We start from the raw sequence: 26,428 nt of genomic DNA, 5'->3' as shown, positions 1-26,428 counted from the left end.
ACGCTCATGGCTGTTTTCTGTAAATAATTATTAAAAGCCCAGTGAAATTAGAGTTTACGTGTGTATTCTTCATCCCACATGATATATTATATAACTGTACCTAAGCGTCACAGCACAGGGTTTGCTCGTTCCCTGACTCATTCGTATCTACTATGTACAGGTACTGTTCTAGGATATGGAGATTCAAGCAGCGAATAAAACAGGTTAAAAAATCCATGCTAACAAGGAGCTACCTTTCTAGTGAAATGCTGTACACACAAAGCCATGTGTGCTCTGCTTTATGGATATTTCAGGCATTTTCATGGTTTAATTTCAACTATCCATGATTTTGCCTTAGGTGGGACACAAGAACCTAATATCCTCCAAAAGACTGAATCCTACCAAACCTATACCCTCAAGATTCTGAGAGCCCCTAGTCACTTGTTCCCCAGTCCTAGTTCTGAGAACCCGGCCAGGCAGACATTTCAGTTTCTGGCCCAGCATCCTTCCCATTTTACACTGGACCAGGAATTGGGGGCCCCCAGGAGCAAAGAACTGGGGTACCCACACACTCATTTTCTCCATCCCCACTTCTTCCCAATCACCAAAATGCTTGGTTTGGCTACCTAAAAAGAAGGGCTGATGATTACTTTTTTTAACCTGTGAATGATTTACCATGTATTTCAAAAGGCCAGGAAGAGTAAGACATCATATTGTTGAACGTGTCACACTGAATTTATCCCTACATTGTTCTTGCCTAGTCAACCCAGTACATACGAGCTCACACAGCCCAGTATGTGCAACTTAATCAGGAGCTCCGGTACCCTCAGCACAAAGTTTAGGCCATTCAAGTTTCCCCTTCAGGGAGAAGGAGAGAATAACTGCATATGACAGGCACAGGGCCACTGAGGTCTACCACAGGCCAGCGAAGCAAAGGACAGAGTGTGGGTCAAATCCAGCTAGCTCCTGTTCATGTAAATAGAGAACACGGCCACGCTCATTTGCTGGCATTCCGTTTTGGCTGCAGAGTTGAGTAGTTGCTAAAGACCACAAGGCCCTCCCAGCTGAAACGTTTACTAGCTGGCTCTTTACAGGAAAAGTTTCCCCGGCCCAGGACTAGGAAGTAGAGCTGAGGAGCTGCGCTGAGCTGCTGCTGAAGCATGAATTAGCATCTCAAAGGCAAATGACAACTGGTGATGACTTATTCTACGGATCCTAAGTCAAAGGAAGAGCAGAGATGCGACTGGCGGAACTTGTGCTTTAAGAGAATTAAATCGTACATCTCCCATATGTCATTTTCAGAGCTGCAGCTTAAGGATTTTAATTTATCTGCCTGCAAAAAAAAAAAGCTTTGTGGAGGAGGTGGTGGAGGACATGCCTGTGAGTTCAATGCTTTTTTTTCTGTGGGTCAGAAGCCCGCATAGGAGGAAAAAAACCTCACATCTGTTATACAAACATGGCGTGTGGAACCAAAAATAAAACCCACACAGATGAAAGCCGTCATGTAGAGAGATAATTTTAGACTTAATTTTAAGACTGTATAAACAGCCTCACTGAAATTTAAAAACCACCCCCCCCCCCAAATACCCAACCCCCCTTGTGATTAAGCTCAACCCTGCTTTAGAGGGCAACACACTCCAGTCCCTTTTACAAACCTCCTACCTCACCTCGGCTCCCAGTCTCCCATGAGGATGGGGAAAAAGCACTCCTGAGTTCTAACGTCACCCCAAAGGTCAACAGAAGGGACAGCTGACACCACCGTCTCCAACTTGCTAACGAATTCAGATTTTTGTTTGTTTGTTTGTTTTTGCGGTACGCGGGCCTCTCACTGTTGTGGCCTCTCCCGTTGCGGAGCACAGGCTCCGGATGCACAGGCTCAGCGGCCATGGCTCACGGGCCCAGCCGCTCCGCGGCATGTGGGATCCTCTCGGACCGGGGCACGAACCCGTGTCCCCTGCATCGGCAGGCGGACTCTCAACCACTGCGCCACCCGGGAAGCCCCAGATTATTTTTAACTATGCAGCCTAACGCTGGGGGCACCTTCTTTATACACTTTCCACCTGAGGCCCAATTCTCTAAGGACAACTGTATGTTACTCACACCCACATCCCCTGCACCTGCCACAGTGCCTGGCACTTACATAGGCAGGAAAGAAAGGAGGGAGGGAGGGAGGGAGGGAGGGAGGAAGGGATCAATTACGTGACTTAAAAGATATTTTAAAACATGAACTCGGATTACAGTTTAACCGAGTAACACGATCACCCTTTTAAACTCTGTTATCAAGTATCAAGACTCAACTATTCACAATATTTATGTTTCCTGCTCCCAGCGATCTGAGGCTACTGTTGTGTATTGTGCTATTTGTTCCCTCTGGCTCCATTTTTATAACAGAGCTGTTTCCAACCATAAGCTCTTGTCTGTCCCATTTATCTGCAGAGAGCTTCGCGGTCCCGTCTATGGACAGTTGCTTAACAGGTGCTTTTGATGGTCACAGAAAAAAGGATCAGGAAAACTTCAGGTCTCACATCTTATCATTGTACCCCTCCTACAGTTGGATGGATCCTGAAATAGAGATCCTGTTAACATCCGATGCTCCCCCAAAGCTTCTGGGTAATGGATCCTCCAGACCGAGGACAATAACTATTGTTTCTTGTTTTCTGGCTCCTGGTAAGCTCATTATTACTGGACTAGGATCAAACCTCTTTGTCTTTGGTTCAGACTCAAAAAGGCTCTCAGCAGGGTTTACATTAGTTCAAATCACTGCCTGTAGAACCACACTATTTCCAACCATCACTCTCCCCGCATTCACTGAGCACAGGAGGTTGGGGCCTGAGCCATGAGAGAAGCGAGGGATGGGAGGGCTGCAGGGACTGTTTTCTCCAGGTGGTGTTATGCCTGGATGAACTTGAGACCTAAGATAAAACTGTTTGGAAACATGTGTCCCCAGAGTCACCCCAACTTAGAGAGGAGGGGACCCACAAGATTTAAGAGGTAGAACCTCACTGCCAGCGCACCCCAGGGAAACTCTGATCAGGCCACAGTGAGAATTTTCCCTCCATGTTCTACAAAGAACTTGAAGTTCAATGGCCCAGGCCCACCTTTAACCTCAGAAACACACTCGCTGATACACTGGACACATATAAAGTACAACAGTACAAAGAACTCAGCTGCTGTTCAGAACGAGGACTTTTGAAAAGCATTCTATCTCAGCTGGATTAAAAAAAAAAAATACTCCAGACTCAAATAACTGGGTCAGCAATATTTTTTTTGGCACTAATTCAACACTTGTTCTAACACAAAAGCACAAAATGCCAGCTGAGAATGGAGAGTTCTACTCCCGAAAACTTCAATGCACGATGCCACGTCTCAGGTACACAGTTCTCTTAACATGAAACCAGTAATGACCAAGATCAAAACAAGAGCCAGACTTTCCAGCTTCAGCATGAATACCTGTCATTCTATATTGCAACAAACTACATGGTGTTTGGGATCAAACTGGAATATTTTTCATTGCTGCTGTTTGTTTACTTTGAAAAGATGGTCACACCAAACACAACTTGAAGGCAGGTTCTATTTCACATGCAACGCCAACGAATAAATAAGTATTGGATTTGTGGTTGCCCCTATTTTTTATTTCAGACTAACCATCATCCCTAGAGCCCAGCTTCTGGCTTTACAAAGGGAAGGAGGCAAGTGGGGAAGATAAGCTAAGAAAGCCACTGAGGGCCCGAGGTGGTACTATTTCCAGAGGAAATACTTCTCCCTCACCAGCAAGTCCAGAAGAAAGATCAGGAATCAAGAGGAAGGATAAGTTTGCTAAGGCTTCCTCTGCTACTTCTGTGAACATCTGAGCAACAGCCGAACCCAGTCGTACAGGCCAGAGAGGCACCCCTGGCCGGGGACCAGCACTCCTGGGTCCTTGTCCCAGCTCTACCTGGTGTCATGGCGTTGGACAAGCCACCTCACTGCCCTGCGCCACAACCTCTCATCTGTCAAATGAGGGGGGTGGTTAGGGTTATAACTTAAGATTCTTCCACTTTAAAATAATGTTTTATCCAAATTATACTCTAAAAAGAGAGCAATATTTTCTCTGCATGACACTTAACATCGCATAGTACCTGCTGTCTCTTCACTGGGCAGAACACTTATGAATGGGAGCTGCATCCTTTTTTCCATTTCTTATCTGTTTAACTAGATCCTTTAACTAGTAACTTTGTTTCATTTATTTATTTTTTTTTTTACCCCCTGTGACGGGAATGGGAACGGGACTGGGAGGGCTTTCCCAAAACCAATACTTATTCTAATGCTTTCATATTCCTAATACTGTAGGTTAAAAAAAAGTAGAGTAGCTCGTTACCAAATTTCAGCATCTCTAACATGCTGGATCAAAGCTCTGTCAACTCTAGGAACCACCGAAGTATGGTTAAATGTCACTGTGAACTGACCACAGGGTGTATACTCAGGAGAGCGTTTTGAAATCTAAGTCATCTCTAAGGAAAGTAGCTTCTGTGTTCATCTACAGTTGCTACACTGTGGGAACTCCAGAATTTGAAAATGGAGTATCATCTGGGAGACATACAAGTACAAACAGCATCCTCATGGGGTCACCCATGGGGTTAGTTATCTGGAGAAAGAAGTCTGAGGGGAAGTGAACGTGTGAAGCTAGGGACATGGGGACAATCCAAAGCTAAATAAGACAATTGGAACAGGACATCAAGGAGCCTGGTGGGGTCGAATCAGGACTGCCTGAATGCAGAGTAGAAACCCAACCCTTTTATGACCTGCGTGGGTAAAGTATGTGGTCAGCACTGGACCTAGAAAAAAGGGGGAGAATGGATCTGTCCCCAGCACTGTCCTGAGAAAAGTGTGCCTCAACCAGCAGATAAACATTAGGAATAACCAAAGCAGAAAATGAAAGCACGGCTCAGGGAAAGCAGGCAAAGGAGAAGGGCTCAGGCCAGGAGGTGACCACACTCGCGGGGGGTGGGGGTGGGGGAATGGATGACCAGATGTGGATATGGCCTCGGAACGAGCCTGGCTATAAACAGTCCTCCTTTATTTCATTTTCATCCACTTATGTCCACATAATCTTATGTTAATACAGCTAATGTACATGAATTTCCCATTACCACGTCTCCTTCTTCTAATGAACAGTGAAAATGACTGAGAAATACAGACCAAAGCTAATTTATATATCACCTCCAGGGAATGTGTGGAGAGAGACTGGATTTTCTGAATAAATAGAGAAAAGTCCTTTAAGCCCATCCTGCTACCTCTGTTCCAGGGGCCTAAATCCACAGTTGGCAGCCTCAACATCCATCCCTGTTGCCCTTCCCTGGCAAATTTTGGACTTCATGATAACTGTAGAAATCGCGAGTAGAATACCTACTTAAGATTTTTTTAAAGGGGTGGGGGGAGGTGATGACTGTAACTTGGAAATGTAACTGAAGGAGGGGCAGATTTAGATCCAAGCAGCGTCCCACCTCCACTTAGTCCTGAAACTGAGTGGTCCATTGAGTCCAGTGGACCAAAGTGACCAGACAATTTCTAAATAGTTACTTGGATAAAAATGCCAGATTCCAGCGTGCCAAGGGTAGACGAGTTACGGCAGAGACAGGCTTCTCGGGCCCCGGCCTGGGGCTGTGCGTAAAGATCTGCAAAGACCACTGGAGCACATTAAGCAACCTCCCTACCGCTCACCGTCAGGGGTGGGTAAGAAGCCTGGTGTCCGTTCTGACAGTTACAGCCTTTTCAGAAACTCATGAACTCAAAGAGTTTAAGCTATTTCAGGAGTTTCAAATCCAAATGCTATTCTTGGGGGGCAAGAAGTAAGGGTAAATGTATGGGACCTGATGTAAGTAAACATCCAGTGATGGGGCCTGTGGCGAGCTACAGCATGCTAGCCCCTTACTTCTTGCCAAATGCAAGAAGCAGGCAGCTAAATGCACATTAAAAACAGAAAAATCTGCTGGCCAAACAAGAGCCTGTAAGCCAACTTAACAATGCCTGAGCTAGGAGATTTCCAGGCGCACCTGAAGTCTCTGGGTGTATCACTGGCTAGTGGGGGAGGCTGGAGCATCAGGGGTTCTACCATCAAGAGCTGGTTTTCATTAAGTCCAGGGAGAGAATGGAATTCAGAAGCTTCTTTTAAGACACTGAGGAGACTGCAGCCCTCAGCCCCCCTCAACTCTGGGTCCTGTCAGATCTCGTCCAACCCTCCTTTGAAGCCCACTCTACCCTGCAACATTATCATCCTGTGCTGAAAAGAACGGAAAAGCTCTTCTCATCCAATCGTAGGAATGGTTCAATTTCCACATTCTTACTCACTCAGAGGAAAACTGACCCAAACTCACCAGCAGAAAATAATGTATAAAGCAAACCATGTCTCCAAAAGAGATTCAGTAAGAGTACAAACAAAACTTTAACACCTTTTAAAACAACTGAAGGGGGCTTCCCTGGTGGCGCAGTGGTTGAGAGTCCGCCTGCCGATGCAGGGGACACGGGTTTGTGCCCCAGTCCGGGAAGATCCCAAATGCCGCTGAGCCTGCGCATCCGGAGCCTGTGCTCCGCAACGGGAGAGGCCACAACAGTGAGAGGCCCGCGTACCGCAAAAAGAAAAAAAAACAAAAAGAACCTGAAGGAACAAAAAAAGATTGCTATCAAAAACAAACATCATAGGAGCTTCTCCTCTCAATACAAGGAATGATTCTTCAAGATTTAAATTTCAAGCAAAGAAACACACTAAAACAACAACACAAACGCGCCTTCCACGATGTGGGAGGTATGTTTTGGTTCTGGGAGAAAAAAAAAAAAACGCAAAGGTTCAGGTACTACCTACCACCCATGTCAATGCCTCAGAGCAGCCTGGGCACCAAGTGGAACGTGGGATGGAGAAAATGGATTCTTCCACTCAGGAAACTTTAGGACTCTTCTTCCCTCGGCCTGGCACACAGCTCACAGGAAATAAGCCTTGAGGGCCATGTAGATGTCCTGTCCTCCCTTTCCCAATGCAGGCTTAGTCTTAGAGGCTCCTGTCCCACAGGAAACAAGAAGAGCCTTCCTTTCTCCTCCCTCCCCAAATGCCCGCACAGCTTCCTAGGACGCCCAAACTCAAAGTGTCATCATTGGTCTCCACACAGAAGTTACACCTTGATTTACTGGTGCCGGTCAGGAGGCTTAAATCTCTCGCCCATTTTGTGGTTGCTGTTCTACATTCTAAAATGGATTTTTAATCCCCACAAGCATCAAATATCTCAAGACTGTTCCTGCGTGAATTACATGGTCACTGACAAGAATGACCTGCAATAAAATGGCTGGTATGTTTTGAGATGGGAAAAATGCTCCAGGAGAAGACAGAAATCGCATCCCATTCAACCAGCACAGCAGAGCCAAAGTTCTCACGGGAAAGAGGAGTTTCCGGAGAGAGAACAGGCGGGACGAAGTCTGGCCCAGCAGTTCTTTGCAGTTCCCTCTCGCTCAAACTACAACACAGGCCGCATTGGGAAGCCAAGGCAAAAACTGAAAACAACTGAAAAGGCACTGCCTTGTGTTCAAAATCCGCACACCAAAGGCCACGTGGCTCCGGACGGAGCCCTGGGCACTGCGCAGGAAGGCAAGGATGCCGGGTAGGAGGCAATTGTGCTCTCCCATCTGGGCTGTTACAAGGATATGTGCTTCCCCTCTTCCTGTCACACCCTCAACCATTTCCCCAGGCCAACAAGGAGGGAGGACTGCAGCAGAAGCCCAGTGTGCATCCCCCAAGGGACCTTTCAGCGCCCCGCCCTCAAGCACCGCCTGAGGGTGAGGCCAGCCTCTATTCTATAGGCCCAGAAACAAGCTGACTTGGTGACCAGCTGGCTGGCCCCCTGTGAGGCCTTAGAGATGGGAAGTGTTGGTTTCACCCACAGGGGCCTCATTCCCTATTCAGGAAGCCCAGCCAAACCATTTTCAAATCAGTACCTTCAGGGGACAGGCACAGAAACATTTACAAGAGCCTCTGTGAGGCCTCGGGGTTGCTCCTTCCCTCTCTCCCTCCCTTCCTCCTTCCCTCTGCTCTGACCCCAAGTCACACTGCACACACACCACTGCTGGGCTCACCTCCCTGAGTATCTCGGCCTGTTTCTATGACAACAGCCTCCTACTCAAGAATCTATAATGGCTTCCCACTTGCCATGAGACCACGGTCAAATGCCTCACCTTAGCACTGAGATTCCTGCACGTCATTCTACCTGCCCATGTTTCCTCCCTGTCCTTCTACACATGTGTTGTCCTTATTCTACCTACAGAGCCTAGTCACTAAGAACTCAGTCAGCCTGGATTCAAATCCCAACTCCACCACTTAGAGCTGGAGACCTTGGGCAAGGTACTTAAATGACTCAGTACCTCAGTTTCCTCATCTGTAGAGCAGGGATAATACTGCTCAGGTGAGTACAGTGGTCATGAACTGAGATGATAATGTAAAATGCTTAGAATAAAACCTGGCACGTGGTATCACCCAACAGATATTAGCAATTGAAATATTCATTATTATCACACAAGTCACTTCTTCCACGTAGCCTTCCCTAGCAACACCAGTCAACACCTTCTGTTTCTCTTCTTTCTTTTCTTTTTTTTAAATCTTCTGTTTCTTAAATGTTCTATGAACAGTCAGATACTGACTGGAGTTGTTAGGGACTGTTCCATGCGTCAGGTTACTTGGATGGTAATCAAATGTTAAAATTATTATTATGAAAGTCATATCCTAAAATAGGTCCTGTGGTTCCCAAATTATCTTCACCTCCAGTAACAATGTTTCTGATGGGTTCATCTCTAAGAGGTACTATACATTTGTAGTTTCAGATTGTGTTTCTGGGATCCAAAGCCTAATTCTACGGAGACTGAAAGCTTCTTAAGAGCACTATGGACACACTGGCAGTTCCTATCACAGTGACACACTGAGGCCTTTTTTTTTTTTTTAATTTTTCCTTCCTTCCTTCCTTCCTTCCTTCCTCCCTCCCTCCCTCCCTCCCTCCTTCCTTCCCTCCTTCTTTATTTATGGCTGTGTTGGGTCTTCGTTGCTGCATGCAGGCTTTCTCTAGTTGCGGCGAGTGGGGGCTACTCCTTGATGCCGTGCGCGGGCTTCTCATTGTCGTGGCTTCTCTTGTTGCGGAGCACGGGCCCTAGGCATGCGGGTTTCAGTAGTTGTGGTACGTGGGCTCAGCAGTTGTGGCTCACGGGCTCTAGAGCGCAGGCTCAGTAGTTGTGGAACACGGGCTTAGTTGCTCCGCGGCATGTGGGATCTTCCCGGACCAGGGCTCGAACCCGTGTCCCCTGCATTGGCAGGCGGATTCTTAACCACTGAGCCACCAGGGAAGCCCCACAGTGGGTCCTTAAGCCAATGCTTGTTCATTTAAAAAGAGAATATTAAGTTACCTGAAAAGCTAAGGTAAGAAGTGGGAGATTAAACAGACCTTCAGAATAAGAGTTAAACTCTACCTTTTCAAGTATTCCTCCTCTCAAACTTCTTGTCACAAACATTTAAGATTAAACCAAGTTAAGAAGAAGAGAAGAGTGGAAACCACCACCGAGATGGAGTAGGACCTGGTGGAGACGAACAAGGCAGCCTTAGCCCTTGGTCTCCCTGCCTCCAAACTTCCACAGCACTTCATGCATCCTCTCATAAGACACAACTTCTACCTGGTTTTAAGCCTCAGAAGACTTCATACCTGTCTCTGGGTTAGAAGCTCCTTTTCTCTCAAGTTTGAATGACCCATGGCTCCCACTGCAGGGCCTTACTGAACAGAGATCCACAGTTTAAAGCAATCAGAGGAGAATCTAAATTTCACAAGTTTTCACATTAGTTCCAGTATATTCCAGATCATACCACCACAGTTATAAAAGCATTACCCAACAGAAAGCTTCAAAGGGACTACTTTAACTAACGGATAAGAGTATAACAAGTGCTTCTAAAAACATGGTTGTTCTGAAGCCCTTGAGTGCATTTAAAATAGTCTGCAGTTTCAGCATAAGGTTGGGGAGAACAAACACTTCCTCAGGAGTTGCTCCTGGCGATGCCATCTCCAGGCTTCCAGTAGGGCACTGCCCTGACCTTGTCCCCCCCTCACTCTGCTGGCCCCAGGAAGATGCAGTGCTCAGCACTAAGGCTGTGGGGCAAATGGGGTCTGGCTGGCTAGCCTTTCCTCTCCCGCTTTCCCTCTGAGGAGAGTTGCCCCCAGAGAACACGCCTGCAGCTCTTCCCAGCAAACTGTGCCCCTGCAGAGGAAGTGCTCCCTGGCTCAGGTGGGGTCCCCAAATGGGTTAAGTCTGACTCATTTTGGGGTTCAGTAGTAGGAAGACCACTTCCTTGCAGATACGAGTCACAATGTCTTACATCGACTTCTGGGGGGATAAAGGTGATGTTTGGCATCTACCCGCTGAAACTGTAGTCTTTTTTGTCAATTTGTTCAAAACCTCAGAGGGGAAGGATGGTGTTATTTACTGGGCTCCCTCAGAACCCCCAACACCTCCCCCCATAATCAGGCCTACTATGAGGAAATTCCAGAAAAAGGCCCTATATGTGTCTCTATCAGCATCACGTACCAGGGATACCTTTGTAGACACTGCCCAGGAAACGGATGGAAGCAAATCCGTCCCTCACCCCTGGAGACACCCACCCCACAAGTGACATGTCCAGAAAAGTAAAACTTGGCCAATAGCCCACTCCTCATTATCTGTGGGATTATGTAGGCTTTACCATACTGGCCGCATTAAGTGTTTATATATAACAGCTGCTACTAGGGACACTGGCAGACAGCCTTAGGACAAGGGAAGAGTACAAAAGTCTATAAGAAAAGACTACACATCTAATCAGGAACGGCCATCAACAAGGCTAAGATGGGACTTCCCTGGCGGTCCAGTGGCTAAGACTCTGTGCTTCCACTGCAGGGGGCGTGGGTTTGATTCCTGGTTAGGGAACCAAGATCAGGGAACCAAGATCCCACATGCCATACGGCATGGCCAAAAAGGAAAAAAGACAAACAAAAAAAACCCAAAATGAGGCCAAGACAACACACACAATCTTCTGCACCAAAAGCATCAGATGGCATCTGTCCTTCTACTAAAATAGAGACGGTGAAGGGTTCGCCCACTTGGAAGGAAAGCACTGAAGAGGCTTCAGGGCAGTTTAGGGAGAGCGGGTATAACCCTAAACCACCCTGGGGTGGGTGGGCCCCATCCTCTAAACGGAATGTTTCCCACACACCCTCATCAACCGTTCATCAGCAGTAGGAAGAGGTGAAGGGCTGACTTACATGCTCCCTCATCTCGTTGGCCACGGTGTTGGACATCATGATGCAGCAGATGACGACGACCAGGATGAAGTAGAGCGCGTACATGAAGCGGGTGCTCCGGGACTGGCGGATCTTGGGGCAGCAGCCACAGCAGTAGGAGCAGCCAGCATTCCCACAGCAGCAGGCCAACTAGGAAAGGAACACAAAACACCCTCTCGGAGCCTCTCCTTCACAAACCTGCTCACCCCAGACCTCTGCAGGTGAGCTACCATTCCTCCAAGGCGTCCTGCCCATAGGACATGTGTGAACAGTTGAGTGCGTGAACAAAGTTTTCGCCAGAATTGGTCTGACATTGTCTTTAATAAACATGATGGCTTGGGAGATGCCCAATACTTAAACAGAAAAGGCACACTTCACCTGAAGCACTGTGATCACTCTTAGACGAAAACCAATCAGGGAAGAGCAAGAGAAGAAGCCAAGAACTAGAAAAAGGACTAAGTGAAGTGGGAAGGACGGGAATACCAAGAAGTTGGGCCCAAGAAAGGGACCTGTCAAAATCCATGAGCCAAAGAATGAACTGCATGGGGGGGGGTTACTTGAAGCACAAAAGGCACAGGTGCCTCTTACACGTTGTTGTTGACCACAGCTTCACGCCCCTAAGGGTAGGCTTTAGGCTAATGAGTGGGGCAGGATTGGGCTTTACTGGTCAATGCAACCGGACATAATTTTATTTGAGAATATTAAATAAAATAGGGAATTAAGTTTTCAGGTTTGGATCTGGTGTTAATTTTTTTCTTCTTCTTAAAGAGTTTGTTTTTTTAGAGTAGTTTTAGGTTCACAATAAAACTGAGGGGAAGGCACAGAGATTTTCCATACGCCCCCTACCCCTACACATGTATAGCCTCCCCCATTATCAATATCAGTCACCAGAATGGTACATTTTGGGTTCACTCTCGGTGTCATATACTGAACAGGTTTAGATAAATGTATAATGACATATATGCAACATTATGTATCAGAGTATTTTCACTGCCCTAAAAGGAAACTAGATCTGTAAACCTGGGTTTGGGGCCTGGCTCTGCCACCTACCAGCTATAAGCATTTTCAAGACTCAGACTCCTCATTATTATTATTATTATTATTTTTTGTGGTACGTGGGCCTCTCACTGCCGTGGCCTCTCCCGTTGTGGAGCATAGGCTCTGGACGCGCAGGCTCAGCGGCCATGGCTCACGGGCCTAGCCACTCCGCAGCACGTGGGATCTTCCTGGACCAGGGCACGAACCCTTATCCCCTGCATCGGCAGGCAGACTCTCAACCACTGCACCACCAGGGAAGCCCCAGACTCCTCATTTTTTAAAGTGAGGGTGCTGACAGTACTTAGTGTACTCGGTGGTCTCTTGGACAACCTAATCAGACACACCTGGTGTTAGGGAGGGATATCCGTTTAGCAAATAGGGAATAATACAAAAGAGATTACCATAAACCACGAATAACAACCAAACCTACATGTATTGACACTATACACAAAACCTAACAATGCAATCTCTTGATAATGATTTAGCAGGAAGTTCAGAGCTTTGCATGGCTTCAAAACAAGCATCAATTAGAAGACTACACTATAAACATCACTTACAGTAAGAAGAGATCACAGGTGTAAGACCACAACAGGTTATAATCACAATGACGTTAGGACGGATCTTGGAAACATACGCATTTCCCAAGATATTTCATCTACTTCATGGAAGCGCCATTGTGGGAGCCCTTTGTCATTCTGTACTATTTCATTACTTTAAATTTCTTAATGTACTCTCTCCATCTTACATTCAGTTTTCTAAGCCATTTTTCTCAAGACTCTTCTTGCCTCAGAAAGCTGGGCTACTGCTTTGCAAGACAAGCTATTCTATTGGGCTGAGCTAACAGATCACACAAGTGGGATCCTAACACTGCTGCCTGTGTGGTGTTCTTGCAGGCCACCTTCCTTTACAGTTCACTCATCCATATTCTCTGTCCCTGATTTTATTGATCCCTTTCCACTCATATGCCCCAGTGTTTCTTTCCTCTCCCTCCCCTGCTCCCTCTTCTCCGCTCCCACTGGCTTAGCTGGCTTCTGGCCTGGACCCGCCTCCCTCCTCCTCTGCCTGCCAAATTCTTTCCAAACTGCCTCATTCATGGGTTGCTAACTCTTTAAGCTCTATGGTCTTAGATAACCAGTTTTACTGTATTTCAAATGTGATCAAATATTTATCCTATCTGGAAAAAGAAATATTTAGAAGCAGTTGATACATCCCATGAGAGAACTTACCCATAGCAGAATCAACATTTACACTTACTATCTCCACAGAGGGGAAAAATGAACACAGACAGACATAAAGTCAGCCTAACTGGTCATTTAAAGACAAATAGTGACAGAGGAATGTGATCATGGAAAACGTGAAGAGAAAATCACATTGGTTTAATCCTACTCTGTCATTAAAGTCATGTGTTGTTGTATGAATCTAATTTTTTAAACTCTCCTTATTTTTTACTTTCACCCTACATAGAGTGCTATGGTATTTATGTGTGTGTATACATATATACAGACAAGTGTACATACATACACACATACCTAATATCAGAATCAAAGAGCACTTCTCTACTAGCCTAAAAGTTATTTATGAAAGCAAACTAAGCCAATCACCAATACCATAGTACAAGTGCATTATCTTAAGCTAAATGCTGATATGGAAGTGGAAATTCAAAACAGCATCCACACAAGCAATGTTATGTTAGCAGTGAGGAAAATCTCACAGCCCTGCTGACTTACTACTTCTTTCCGGAAGAGCATAATTTAGAATAAAATGGGTTTCCCTTTTATTCCTTGCCACTTACAGCTTTATTTCTGCGAGCATGTCACTCCCCTACTCTTCACCCTCAAAACTGGAGAAAGCAACTCCTGGCCAACCTAACTTCTGGGACTGTCACAAGCTTGGAGAGAAGCGCCTCTGTCTTGTTACCCCCAACTCCAGAGGACCTAAACATTTTACTGAACAAGTCAAGGTACAAAAAACAAAGGTAGAATGTACAACACCAAGAGTGAACCCTAATGTAAACTATGGACTTTAAATAATAATAATGTGTCCACGTAGCTTCACTGGTTGTAACAAATGTACCACTCTGGCGAGGGACGTGAATAATGCGGAAAGCTGTGCGTGTGTAGGGGCAGAGGGTATACGGGAAATCTCTGTACCTTTCTCTCAATTTTGCTGTGAACCTAAAATATCTCTTAAAAATAAGTCTATCAAAAAACAAACAACAACATATGAACAAAACAGTGCCCATCAACGGCTCAATAAATGTTGAATGAATAATATATGATAAAGTCATAACAGCAACACTCCTCAAACAAAAGGGCTGGCAATCCCACTCCATAGGGCCAAGGGCACAAGCCATGTGCTGCACTCTGAATTTCTCACACCCACATTGTATCACAAAGAGTTCATTATTAAGGGCTTTAATTTGTAGATACTGCACACAATCTTCTTCCACAAGAAATCAGTATACATTCAAGAGGGACCCAGGACAATCTTTTGGGAGGACGATGTTTGCAATTCTTCTAGAAGTTCACCCTGCAGGTATACTTACACAAGGGCACAGAGATTTAGGTATAAGGTTGTTCATTAAAAGCATAAAAATGGGGACTTCCCTGGTGGCACAGTGGTTAAGAACCTGCCTGCCAATGCAGGGGACACGGGTTCGATCCCTCATGTGGGAAGATCCCACATGCCGCAGAGCAACAAAGCCCGTGCGCCACAACTACTGAGCCTGTGCCCTAGAGGCCATGAGCCACAACTACTGAGCCCATGTGCCACAACTACTGAAGCCTGCACGCCTAGAGCCCATGCTCCGCAACAAGAGAAGCCACCGCAAAGAGAAGCCTGCGCACCGTAACGAAGAGTAGCCCCTGCTCGCCGCAACTAGAGCAAGCCTACTCTCAGCAATGAAGACCCGACGTAGCCAAAGATAAATTTTTTTTTAAAAAAGCATAAAAAAGGTCTTATTCTCCAGCTACACAGGGGCGGAATAAATGAATTATGGACTATCCATACAATAGGACATAGTTTAAAAGAATAAGACAGTGTTATGGGCTCAACTGTGTCCCTGCCCCCGCCCCTCCAGTCATATGTTGGAAGTCCTAACCCCCTGTATCTCCAAACATGACTTTATTTAGACAGACGGCCCTTAAAGAGGTAGTTAAGATTCAATAACGTCACTGGGGTGGACCCTAATCCAACATGACTGGTGTCCTTGTAAGAAGAGATTAGGACACAGAGACACACAGAAAGAAGACCATGTGAAGACACAGGGAGAAGACAGCCATCTACAAGTTAAGGAGAGAAGCCTCCTTAATCTCGGACTTCTAGCTCCCAGATCTGTGAGAAATTAAATTTCTGTTGTTTACACTACCTGGTCTGTGGTACTTGGGTTATGACAGCTCCAGCAAACTAAGACAGCCAGTATGCCCGGATATCTTATACGTATGCATATGTGTATGTAGGGAATATGTGTGTGGACACAAAGACTGCTAACATCGATCACCTGGGCCTAGATGAGTGGGGAGGAAACTAAGACAGCCATGTCTCACTGTTCTGCTCTCCTGTCTGGGTTTTTATCATGTGCATGTATTACTCTCATGATTAGAAAAAGAAAACAGACTATTTAAGAAAAGTAAGTTTCAAGATAATGATACAGAAGTATTTGCAATGTGGTATTGACTTGGGTGATTTCTTTCTTTCTGAAGAAACTTTCCCTCCCCCAAATATACTGAAAAAGAAAAATTTCAAAGAGCCGTTCACACCCTCTATCTAACTTACTTTGAAATAGCAACAGCATGAATAGCAAAGGCTTTTCTAAATAAGAGGTGCTTTGTCCTTACCGGGGCAGGGTCCAAATGAAAGGATTAGCCAGCCTCTTGCTGCTACCTGGAGCTGGGCCTCCCCCTTAGTGTTAGTTTTCTTCTCCTGTCTAAGGTGTGTGCCTGCGCGCGCGCGCGCGCGCGCACACACACACACACACACACACACACACACACACACACACACACCCCACCACCACCACCACCACCACCACAGTAAATAAATACACAATCTCTCTCCTTGTCCTCCCCACTGGCCTTGGACTGACAGTTCTTCTAAGGACTGATGCCAGGCAAGTGAGGAAGTGATCACAGAAGCGAAACATGAGCTAGGGCTGGTAGTAACTTCCGGGTTCTTTTGTTAAACTAAAAAGCACAATTCCTTTATTACCTAGAATTCCCTGCTGACAACACCACCAATTGGAAATAGCAAAGAATCAGGAAGAAAGCCAAAGAGATGTCATAGAATCAGCACAAACACATGCCCATGTATCTTGTGAGAGCTCCCCTCTTCCTCCCTCAGGTCTTTTTTTCACAGTTCCAACAGGCTTGCTTAAGCCCACCGGTGGGAAGAGTACAGGTCTGAGAACCAAAAGGCCTGGATTCTAACTCTGTGCAGCTCTGGGTCTTGGTTTTCCTCACTTGCACATTGAAGGAGCGTAGGCAGATGACAGATGATAGGTAAACAGGTTTCATCTGACGCTCAACTCATTGGCAGTGGCAGTCTTGAGGTAGGTTCTAAGGCTGAATGTCTCAATCCACAGGGAAAACGCAAGGACCAATGAGCACCATGTGCATGGTGGCACCCATGCTACAGTCTGGTCATCCCTGTAAGAGGTGGTCTGATTGATCCCTACCATCCACAAGTTCTTAGATGTTGAAAAATGTCCTGCAAGAGGCAAGCACACTGGGTTAAACCCAAAGCAAGAAGAGAGAGAGAAAAATCGATCAGAAAGAGAAGAATTAATAAGTGGAGCAGTCCAAAGCTCTTCAAGCAGGCACGGGTTCTATGAGCATCACTCCACTGCTTCCTGGGCTGCATTCTGCGATGTTCAGCTCCCGCGGCAGTGAGATAACTCACACTCATCATAATGGCTCAGGCACCCCATTAACTCGGGGTCCCTTCGTTCCACTTAGGAAGGCAAACAAGTGGCGTAGGACACTTCTGTCACAAGAATCACCCCAAACACGGATCACAGTTTTTTCAGTGCCAATGCTTTAGTTTGGGGGAGTGTAAATCCCTCAGCAAAGTGGAAAACATTCATTCATTCAGACTTATTCCTCGAGAGCTCTGGACAGCCTAGTTGGCTTTAGCACGTCAAAACTGAGTTGAAACCGCAAAAGGAAAGATTGCTTCAAACCTGACACGGACCTTCATTCAGTCCCCTTTCCTGACTTGGAAATGCAGGAGCCCTAGCAGAACTGAGGAAAGACCTAAGAGATTGTTTGTTAACTACAATCATTACAATACTGTCCCTTAATAAACGTTGAGGAGGCGGGGCAGCAGTAAGGAAGTTCCTAAAAAACTGAAGTTGTTGAAGCTGCTGGAAGCAGAACACAGGTGTTCCTGTGCGAGCTGGGTGGTGGTGGGGGGGCGGTTAATACCAAGGAAAGAGAAGAAAAACACACAAGACATAAAACCAGGTCCAGAATATTTTATTAAAGTGAACGGTGCTCTCTATCTTTTAATTTCCATTTCCACATCTTTCAGTAACACACAATACTACTCATGCCATGTCACAGCCCACTTTCCTTCCTTCTCCTTTGAGGTTTTAGGATTATCTATGAATCACCAGCGGTCAGCAGAGAGGTAAGGAACAATTGATTCTACTTTGATAGCAGTATTTATTTAAATTCTGGACTACATAACCAATATTTTGCAGCTCATTCTCCTCACTAGATGCTCAGAAACAGCTTCCCACTGAGCCTATACAGACCTTTTTCTCCACTACAGTCAGGAGGCAGAGGGAGTGGTAAATAGCAACTCTCGCCACCGTGGTGCCATGTGCTGCCCTTTACCGGTAGCTATACGAGAGGATGATGTGACTTGAAAGCCAGGAGAATAAGAACACGCAATTCCTCTGCTCAATAAAGGTGTATCTTACTGCATAAGAAATATAGGTGGCAGGTAGCTGCTAATTCTCAAAAGGACAGTGTTTTAGAAACCTCAACACGTATTATACATGTGTTAGTAAGTTGGTTTGTTTGGAGCTTACAGTGGATTTCTCCCACACAAAAGAATATAGGGGAACCTAGTAAAGCTTACTTAATCCATAATAACATTAGCTAACCATAGCTAACACTTACTAATCCCTTTGCAAGGTACTACAACTTATCATTAGCTGTTATATCAACCCCACCGGACAGAGCTGGTGAGTCGTAGAGCCAGGATTTGAATCTGTAGGCTCTTTGCTATTCTGATCTATTCACTGCTGGTATATACAGAGGGTGCACTGGACAGACAACACTGGCCTGAAACCTTTGTTTCCTACAGAAGGGAAATTGGCTGTGTGGGAAGGAAGCAGCAAAGTGAAGAAGCAGTTTTTCTCTCCTGCCCTCAGGGGCACAGTGAGCATTCAACAGGCATCTGCAGAAGGCATCTCCCTCTGTGTGCCCCTCCTCTCTCCTGGCAACCTCTGGCTGCAGTGGATCTGGATGCCCTCTGTTAGCGCCCTGCCAGAGCGGCTCATCCACTCCCATTACCAAGCTCCCCGCTCTCTCACCCCCAAGCCCTAGCCCACTTTAAAAGCCCTACGCCTGGAGCTTCCCTGGTGGCGCAGTGGTTGGGAGTCCGCCTGCCGATGCAGGGGACACAGGTTCGTGCCCCGGTCCGGGAGGATCCCACATGCCGCAGAGCGGCTGGGCCCGTGAGCCATGGCCGCTGGGCCTGCGCATCCGGAGCCTGTGCTCCGCAACGGGAGGGGCCACAACAGTGAGAGGCCCGCGTACCGAAAAAAACAAAAACAAAAACATAAAAGCCCTACCCCTAATCCTATGGAAATAACCAGGCCATTCATTCACTCAAATAATGGTTAGTATACTACATACCTACTTGTGCAATGTTAATTCCCGGGAATGCAGCAATAAACAACAGACCTTGTTTCTACCCGTGAAATGACCCTATGGGGCCTCCCCCAAACCCTCTGCTTCAGCTCCTCTCTGAAGTACCTAGAGAACAGCATCTAATGCACATTCCTGAGTTGCTTTGCAGATGTGAAAAACCTCCACCAAATGGAAGACGTTAACTACCTGATGACCATGAGCACATAGCCCCCAGACCTATTGGTGCCTAAGGACTGGTAGTGTTAACCTCTGTGACACTGCCCTGTTACCTCACCATCAGCCAATCAGAGAACTGTGCACAAGCTGATCACATACCCTGTGACCCCCTTCCCTCATCTGGCCTTAAAAATGCTTTGCTGAAACCCTTCGGGGAGTTCGGGGTTTTGGAGGGGGCACGAGCCACCCGTCTCCTTGCTTGGCCCTGCAACAAACCTTTCTCCGCTCCAAACTCCGATGTCTTGGTTTGTTTGTCCTCACTCTGTGTCGGGCACATGAACTTGCTTTAACATAACGAGTTGTTTAGAAGAAAGGAAACTGGATGCTCCTTTCTGTACTGGAAGGAGTACTGATCACTGACATAATGGTGCATTCATATCATTGAATCCAATGCACCCATTGAAATGATTATACAGGAAAAGTTACCGCCATGGAAAGATGTCCACATTGCATTAACTGAAAATAGTTAATAACACAACAGTATAGAGCATGATAGCATTTGGGGTAAAATTATAACAAGACATAGATCTGCAATAACAACAACAAAAAACAATCTAAAGGATATACCAGTATGTCAATGGTAGTTAACAGAATTGTAGGATTATGAGTGACTATGCTTTTCTGTATTTTCTGAACTCTATGTAACCAGCACATATCTTGTAATTAGAAAAACACTTCAAGTTTCTCTTCTGGAAGAAAACAAAACGACATTTCTCTTCTACCTTACAGGTAGTAAGCACTCAAGTATTTGCTAAACGAATCAGCCAGCAAGTAAATGAGATCTACTTCTGCTATGTGATTGGTAGAAAACAGCCAGAGTGAACTATCACTGTAACTGAGGCATAAAACTAGAAAATTCTACTGTGCTGTATTTTTAAGTATGGTTAAGACGGCGAATTTTGTTTCTACCTCAATTTAAAAATTCTTTAACCCTTATAATGTTTTTTAGAGTTTAATTGCTATAAATAAACCTCTACTTGGTAGAATTTGAAGCAAATGAAAATGAAATAGGAAAACTTAAATGGCTACCTAAGAGTGCAAGTTGAACAAGAAGCTGTGTATTTGCCTGGCCCAGAAATTGGCTCTTGTGTTTCCTTCATTTCAGGTTCTTAAGTTTTTCTCTTTTGAGTTCAGAGAATCCCTTAAAGCTCCAAGGTTTTCACAATCTTTCCATAACTGTCACGACACGATTCTGGAGGACTGTCGGAAAGGAGTTTGGGACAGGAGGTTTCTCACACAGGTTTCAACATTCTAGAACGTGCTGGTTTCAACAGCATTTCCATTGAAAGCATTGTCAAGGGTCAGTGTCCTTCCTTCATGAGCACTGAGTACCCACAGTCACTGGGACCGAATCTGAAACAGGCAAAGGACAGGTCATCAACACCCACCAAGCCAGCACTGGCTTTTGGGTTACAACCAATCTGGACACAACCGTTCCCCCTTGTTGGGAGTCTCTTTCTCACGAGATTAGGGTTACTTACAGCACCAAAAGAATGCTGATTGAGTTGTCTGTTCTCAGATAGCAGTTGGATTCTTTGAGTCATTCCCTCACACCACCCTCCGCTTATGCATCTTCTAAAAAATACCACACTAGATATACTTTAGTAAGTTGGTAGAGAGAATCTATAAGGTTTAAGGTTAAAAGGTAAACTAACTGTTTTCTGTTGAACTGCCAGAAAGCGGAAACACTCGTGGGAGACAGATCATTTAGAGCAAAGTGTGTCAAACTCTGCACCACTGGGAGCCCCATAATTCTTTGGGGGCGGTTGCTGTCCTGTGCACTGTGGCATGTTTAGCAGCATCCTTGGCCTCTCGCCACTACATACGAGTAGAAACCCCCCTCTTCTCCCTCACAAGTGGAGACGATCAGAAATGTCTCAGACAAATGCCCTCCCCGCTTCTCGATGGAGCCAGGCTGTCTGGGTTCACACCCAAGCTCCAATACAGCCCCGGTTAAGCGGCCTTGGGACAATTCTTTACCTCTCCAGGTTTCAATTATCTCATTGTTAAATGGGAATAAAAATACCTACTTCACAGGGTTGTTGTGAGGATTAAATGAGTCAGTTCAGGAGAAGCTCTCAGCACAGAGCCTAATACAGGGTACCCACCCACTTTCCCAAGAGAGCCACCTGGATTTATCATCTACATCATCAATAGTCATGTCCCTCCTCCCCAGAGAGGCCCCCCTCCTCAGTCCATCAGGTAGATATGGAAAGAGGTAAAGATGGGAGGGGGATGGGATCAAATCATTACTACCTCACTTATAACAATGCTTTCATTTTTCTGCCCTAAGGTGAATGATAAATGCATCTGTTGAAGGAAAATACTTTCAGAAATAAAACTTCTGAGATCTAAGCCCAGGAAAGCATCCTAGCAACTTGGGGAAAAGTTGTCATGTGTGTGGAAGCACTTCCCACGTGCCCTCTTTATTTCCACCGAGGAACAAGCAAGGCAATCAGAACATTCATTTGCACCCACTGAAGCCACAAATACCTGCAGCAGAACGGTTCTGAGAAAGATGAGTTAAGCAAGTTCCAGAAAAAAAAAATGCTGTAGGAAAACAAAACCTTGAAATTCAAAATGGAAAAGTGTAGGATGATGGGAAGAAAAGTGCTCATTAGGTTTAAACCATTTTTAAAAGTCAGTTTTAAGGCTTCTCATCAAAATGAGAGAGGGGGAAAAATCCTGCTTTTTCCACTTAATAATAGCTTATCAACAAGCAGTTAATGAAACACAAAGCCCAAAATTTGCCTGATTGTGTCATGGAGATTATGCCGCAATGGAGAAATCTGCCAAGCCCTTTCTAAGAGGTGCTTTACGCCAGCCCCATCCCCAGACGCTGCCAAGCCTGGTGATGGAGGCCACAGAGCCAACTAGATCCAAGTGTGCTCTGGGAAGGAGAACAGAAATGGGCTCATTTCACAGAAAGTTCCAGCAGGCATGACCTCAGAGCTTAGGTGGGCCAGCAGTTTCAAGGGGTTAGCAGTGCACTCCTTTCCCTACCAAGTGAAATCCCATGTGCAACTCCAATGTATAAAACATATGGATGCACTAAAACACTACAAATGTTCTTATATATACATACAACACATATTTATCAAATGCTTACTAGTGACCAGGCACTGTTCTAGGAGCTAGTAGTACAGTCGCTGCCTTCATGAAGCTTACATTCTAGTCGATTTATATCAAACACGGCATCCCCCAAATTCCACCCAAACTGGGACATGTCGCAGCACCTAGGTTGAAAACCTCTGATCCAGTCCAGTCCCCTCATTTTCCTGATATGAAATCGGAGGCCCAGAAAGGTTAGGTTATTTGACTGAAGGACAAATCTAGTGATGGGCATCAGCGGACCAGCAAAAAACACACCATTTGAGACAATTCAGCAGTCTGGAGGCAGGACGAGCTAAAAACTCAGCCTGTGGGTCCCACACTCCTGCATCCAGAGTGCAGTCAACTCACAGACACGCAAACCCACTAAAACATGGCACCATAAGTAGTTTAAACAACACTGTCGACTCTAGCAAGAAGGCAGTAAGTGTCTAAGTGTCTAGTACAGTTTGAAAGGTTTCCATCACAACACAGTTAAAGTGTCGGCATTTTATGGCTCACGATGAGTCAGCCCTGGGGTGGCCACAGCTGAGCTCTCTGGAAGCTACGGGCTCCTGGCTGCTAAGTGCCCAAGCCCCTGAGGCGCCTCCCTCCCTACTTCTGAGAAGCAGGCAAGTCCCTCCCTGCATCCCTCACACAACCTCAGGGTCAACTGCTGGTCACTCTCCCTCCCCGCCGTAGGAAGAGGCCACTGCTCAAGACACCTCCGACCCCTGACAAGTGACAAGCTGGCTATCTCTGAAGGTGAGACTAGCTGCAGTGGTTCTGTGCAAGAACAGACTCACACATGCCTCCTGCCCTAGATTTTCCAGCAGTCAGGATGTCATATAATCCTATTCTTTAGGATTCCCAAAATGCCTGATAGAAGGTGACGTTTTAAACCTGTTTTCACATAAATGAATAGAAAAACTGGAAAGAGAAATGTCAGACAAAGGCCTCTTGTTTGGAAAACCCCATTCCAGGATGGCACCAGCCCTCAGGGGCAGGGAAGGGAGAAAGAAAGGGCCGCAGTAGCTCCTGGTTCTCACGGGGACCCTCCTACAGGGTCGCCCTCACCCGTCTCTCCACATGAAAGCCTGGTGGCCACATGAAAGGTCCTGGTCTCACAGCCTTTTCTCAGAGCTGGAGTAACAGCTGCACTGTTTTCCTACAGCTGAGAAAACACCGTCTCACAGTTGAGATTGCCCTTCCTCAGTCCCTCAAAGATTCAGGAAGCCTTCTTCCCAGGCCCCCTCTCCTTCCATCCCCAAAGTTTACCTCCTCCTCATACTTGTAGCTTGAAGAGGAAGGAATGAATAGGTGTGTACCCTTCCCCCAGGCAAATATCCGCAGTTAACTGTCTTTTTTGGTTGAAGAGCTGCCCAGGGGCCCAGTGGGTCTTATCAGCAACCCGCCTACCCTCTTCTGAACCTGGGTCTCATGAGAAGGCCAGCTGGCACCAAACCCTAGGTGACAGGGCTTGTGAGGTTGCTTTTTTTCAGCGACAGGCAGCTTTCATCACACCAGCCGGCAGAGAAAATCTCACACACGTGCAACGCCCCCCTGCGACCGCGCCCCCATCCTGAGAAGCTTCCTGTTAATGTTCTTAAAATGCCTCTGCAAAAGGAACCGAGGCCACACACGAAGGAGCCCATGAATCACATTTTTTTCTATCAAAATATCAACAGAAATGAAAATATTCTTATATAGCACTCCCGCCCCAACCTTCACCTTCATATTTTTAATCCATCAGAGCCCTGGCTGTGCCAGCAAGGAGGGCAGAGGCGAGTCTAAGGGAGGTTCTCCCAGGGGCATTCTTTTCAATGAAAGAAGTCACTTCCCAAGTTGGGAGTGGTGTTCCCTCTGCCACTTAAAACTACAAAGATTGAGCCCTTCTACTGGCCCTACACTGTGGAAGAACAGTACCCCGGCATCAAAACCAAACGCCACGGATCAAAAAGCTAGGCTGAGGCACATACTCAATGAACTGTTATTGGGCTGCAAGGTAAATAGGCCCAAGGGGTAGGCGGTTCAGGAAATGGACCTGAATTACTGTGATTTGTTCAGTCACACCTGGTGTTTCTCAAGCCAGCTGGGTGGAGTGGATAGGACAGACAGATTAGAGGGTTCCCTGCAGGAGTCTGGTCTGTCTCGTCCCTCCTTCCTTCCCCCAGGGAAATCCAAGGGTCAAGGGGCCCAAGTGGGGCAAATGCCAGGTTGGGGCCAGGGCAGGACGGACAGAGGGTGCCTCTGAAGCAGGACCCTCCACGGAGAGAGAGGGAATCAGCCAGCCCGAGGCCTGAGCGCCCACACAGGAAGCTGGGGGGATGGGGGCAGCAATGAAGTCGAAGTCGCGAGGAAACCTTCCTGGCCCCTGACTTGGTGGTGGCAGGAGGGGGAGGCCCAGGAAGCCAAGAGCTGCTGGAGTGACAAGAGCGCATCTGGTGGGGATGTGGTGAGAGCACAGGACTATGGACAAGAGCCTGGATGAGGGGATGGACAGAGGAAGTGCAGGAAGGCCCCCAAACAGAGTAGACTAAGGCACAGACTGCTTCACAGCAAGAACGGAGAGCGCTCGGCAAATTCTGAGGTGCCCGAGCTCGAGGTGCCAAGTGTGGCTCCCGGGCCAGCAGTGTGGGCATCGCTGAGAGCCCATCAGGTCCCAGCCCCCAACTACTACTCAGAACTGGAACCTGCACTTATTCAATAAGCTCCCAGGTGATCTGTGGCTCCTTCAATGCTGTACCCAAGCTCAGGGAACTAGGGTGAGGGCTTTCCTTCTGCAGCAGCAGGGCCTCCTCTTCCATGGGTCTGGAACAAGCCAATGGCAGGTGCGGGTGTGTGTTTAAGGAAGACATTTCACACCCCTCACAGAAAGTTCCTGAGCTCTCCACTCAGGAGGACTCTTCGGGGATGGCATATAGGGAACACACGTTTCCAGGGGGATCAAACACTGCTTCAATATGACAAGATAAGGGGATTGCGACAGACAAGTATGCGGTCCCTGAAAAAGATGTCGTTAAATAATTTAATGTGGGAAAATGCTCATGGACACATCCCTAGGAAAAGACAGAGAAAACACACTAAAATATTAACCAGAGCTGTGATTTTTAAATCATCTTTGTGTTCTTTACCTTGTCCTGATTTTTCCAGGTTTGCAACATTAGGATTAGGATGAATTTCATAACAAGTTCCTTTAATTAAAAGAAAATTATGCAAAATTTTAATCAGTGAAGAATAAAAGACTAGAAGTCTTCCGACCCGGAAAAAAGTACAAAGCCCATTTAATTTGCTACCTTCCACATATGCTTTGACTTGCTATCTAGCTGTCTATTTTCTTTATAAAATTCATTCTAGGAATTCCCTGGCAGTCAGTGGTTAGGCCTCCGCGCTTCCACTGCAGAGGGCACGGGTTTGATCCCTGGTCAGGGAACTAAAATCCCGCATGCCGCGCGGTATGGCCAGAAAACAAAACAAAACAAAACAAAACAAAAAAAAAGAGAGAGAGAAATTCATTCTCTTGTGGTACATTAAAAAAACAAGACAACCTTGGCAAAATCAAAGAATATCAGAAGGGAAGAAATACCATAAGCAGCTCATGAAGCTCAATATCAAAAAAACAAACAACCCAATCCAAAAGTGGGCAGAAGACCTAAATAGACATTTCTCCAAAGAAGATACACAGACTGCCAACAAACACATGAAAGAATGCTCAACATCACTAATCATTAGAGAAATGCAAATCAAAACTAAATGAGGTATCACCTCACACCAGTCAGAATGGCCATCATCAAAAAATCCACAAACAATAAATGCTGGAGAGGGTGTGGAGAAAAGGGAACCCTCCTGCACTGTTGGTGGGAATGTAAATTGATACAGCCACGATGGAGAACAGTATGGAGGTCCCTTAAAAAACTAAAA

General features: G+C 46.2%; 1 protein-coding gene across 1 annotated transcript in view; it reads right to left on the bottom strand.

Annotated features, from left to right (window-relative positions):
- Window positions 1-26,428, bottom strand: part of SERINC5 (serine incorporator 5) — a gene marked incomplete at its 5' end in the record, with an annotated part of 71,794 nt that overhangs the window by 36,188 nt on the left and 9,178 nt on the right. The window contains 2 exons of the mRNA XM_079701600.1: window positions 11,268-11,435; window positions 11,484-11,638. Of these exons, the coding sequence (XP_079557726.1) occupies window positions 11,268-11,435; window positions 11,484-11,638 (323 nt within the window). The remainder of the gene's footprint in view (window positions 1-11,267; window positions 11,436-11,483; window positions 11,639-26,428) is intronic.

The sequence above is a fragment of the Hyperoodon ampullatus genome (genome assembly GCF_949752795.1).
Source record: "Hyperoodon ampullatus genome assembly, chromosome: 4".
NCBI lineage: Eukaryota > Metazoa > Chordata > Mammalia > Artiodactyla > Ziphiidae > Hyperoodon > Hyperoodon ampullatus.
Note: the sequence above shows the minus strand (reverse complement) of the source record. Positions and strands in the feature narration are given on the sequence as shown.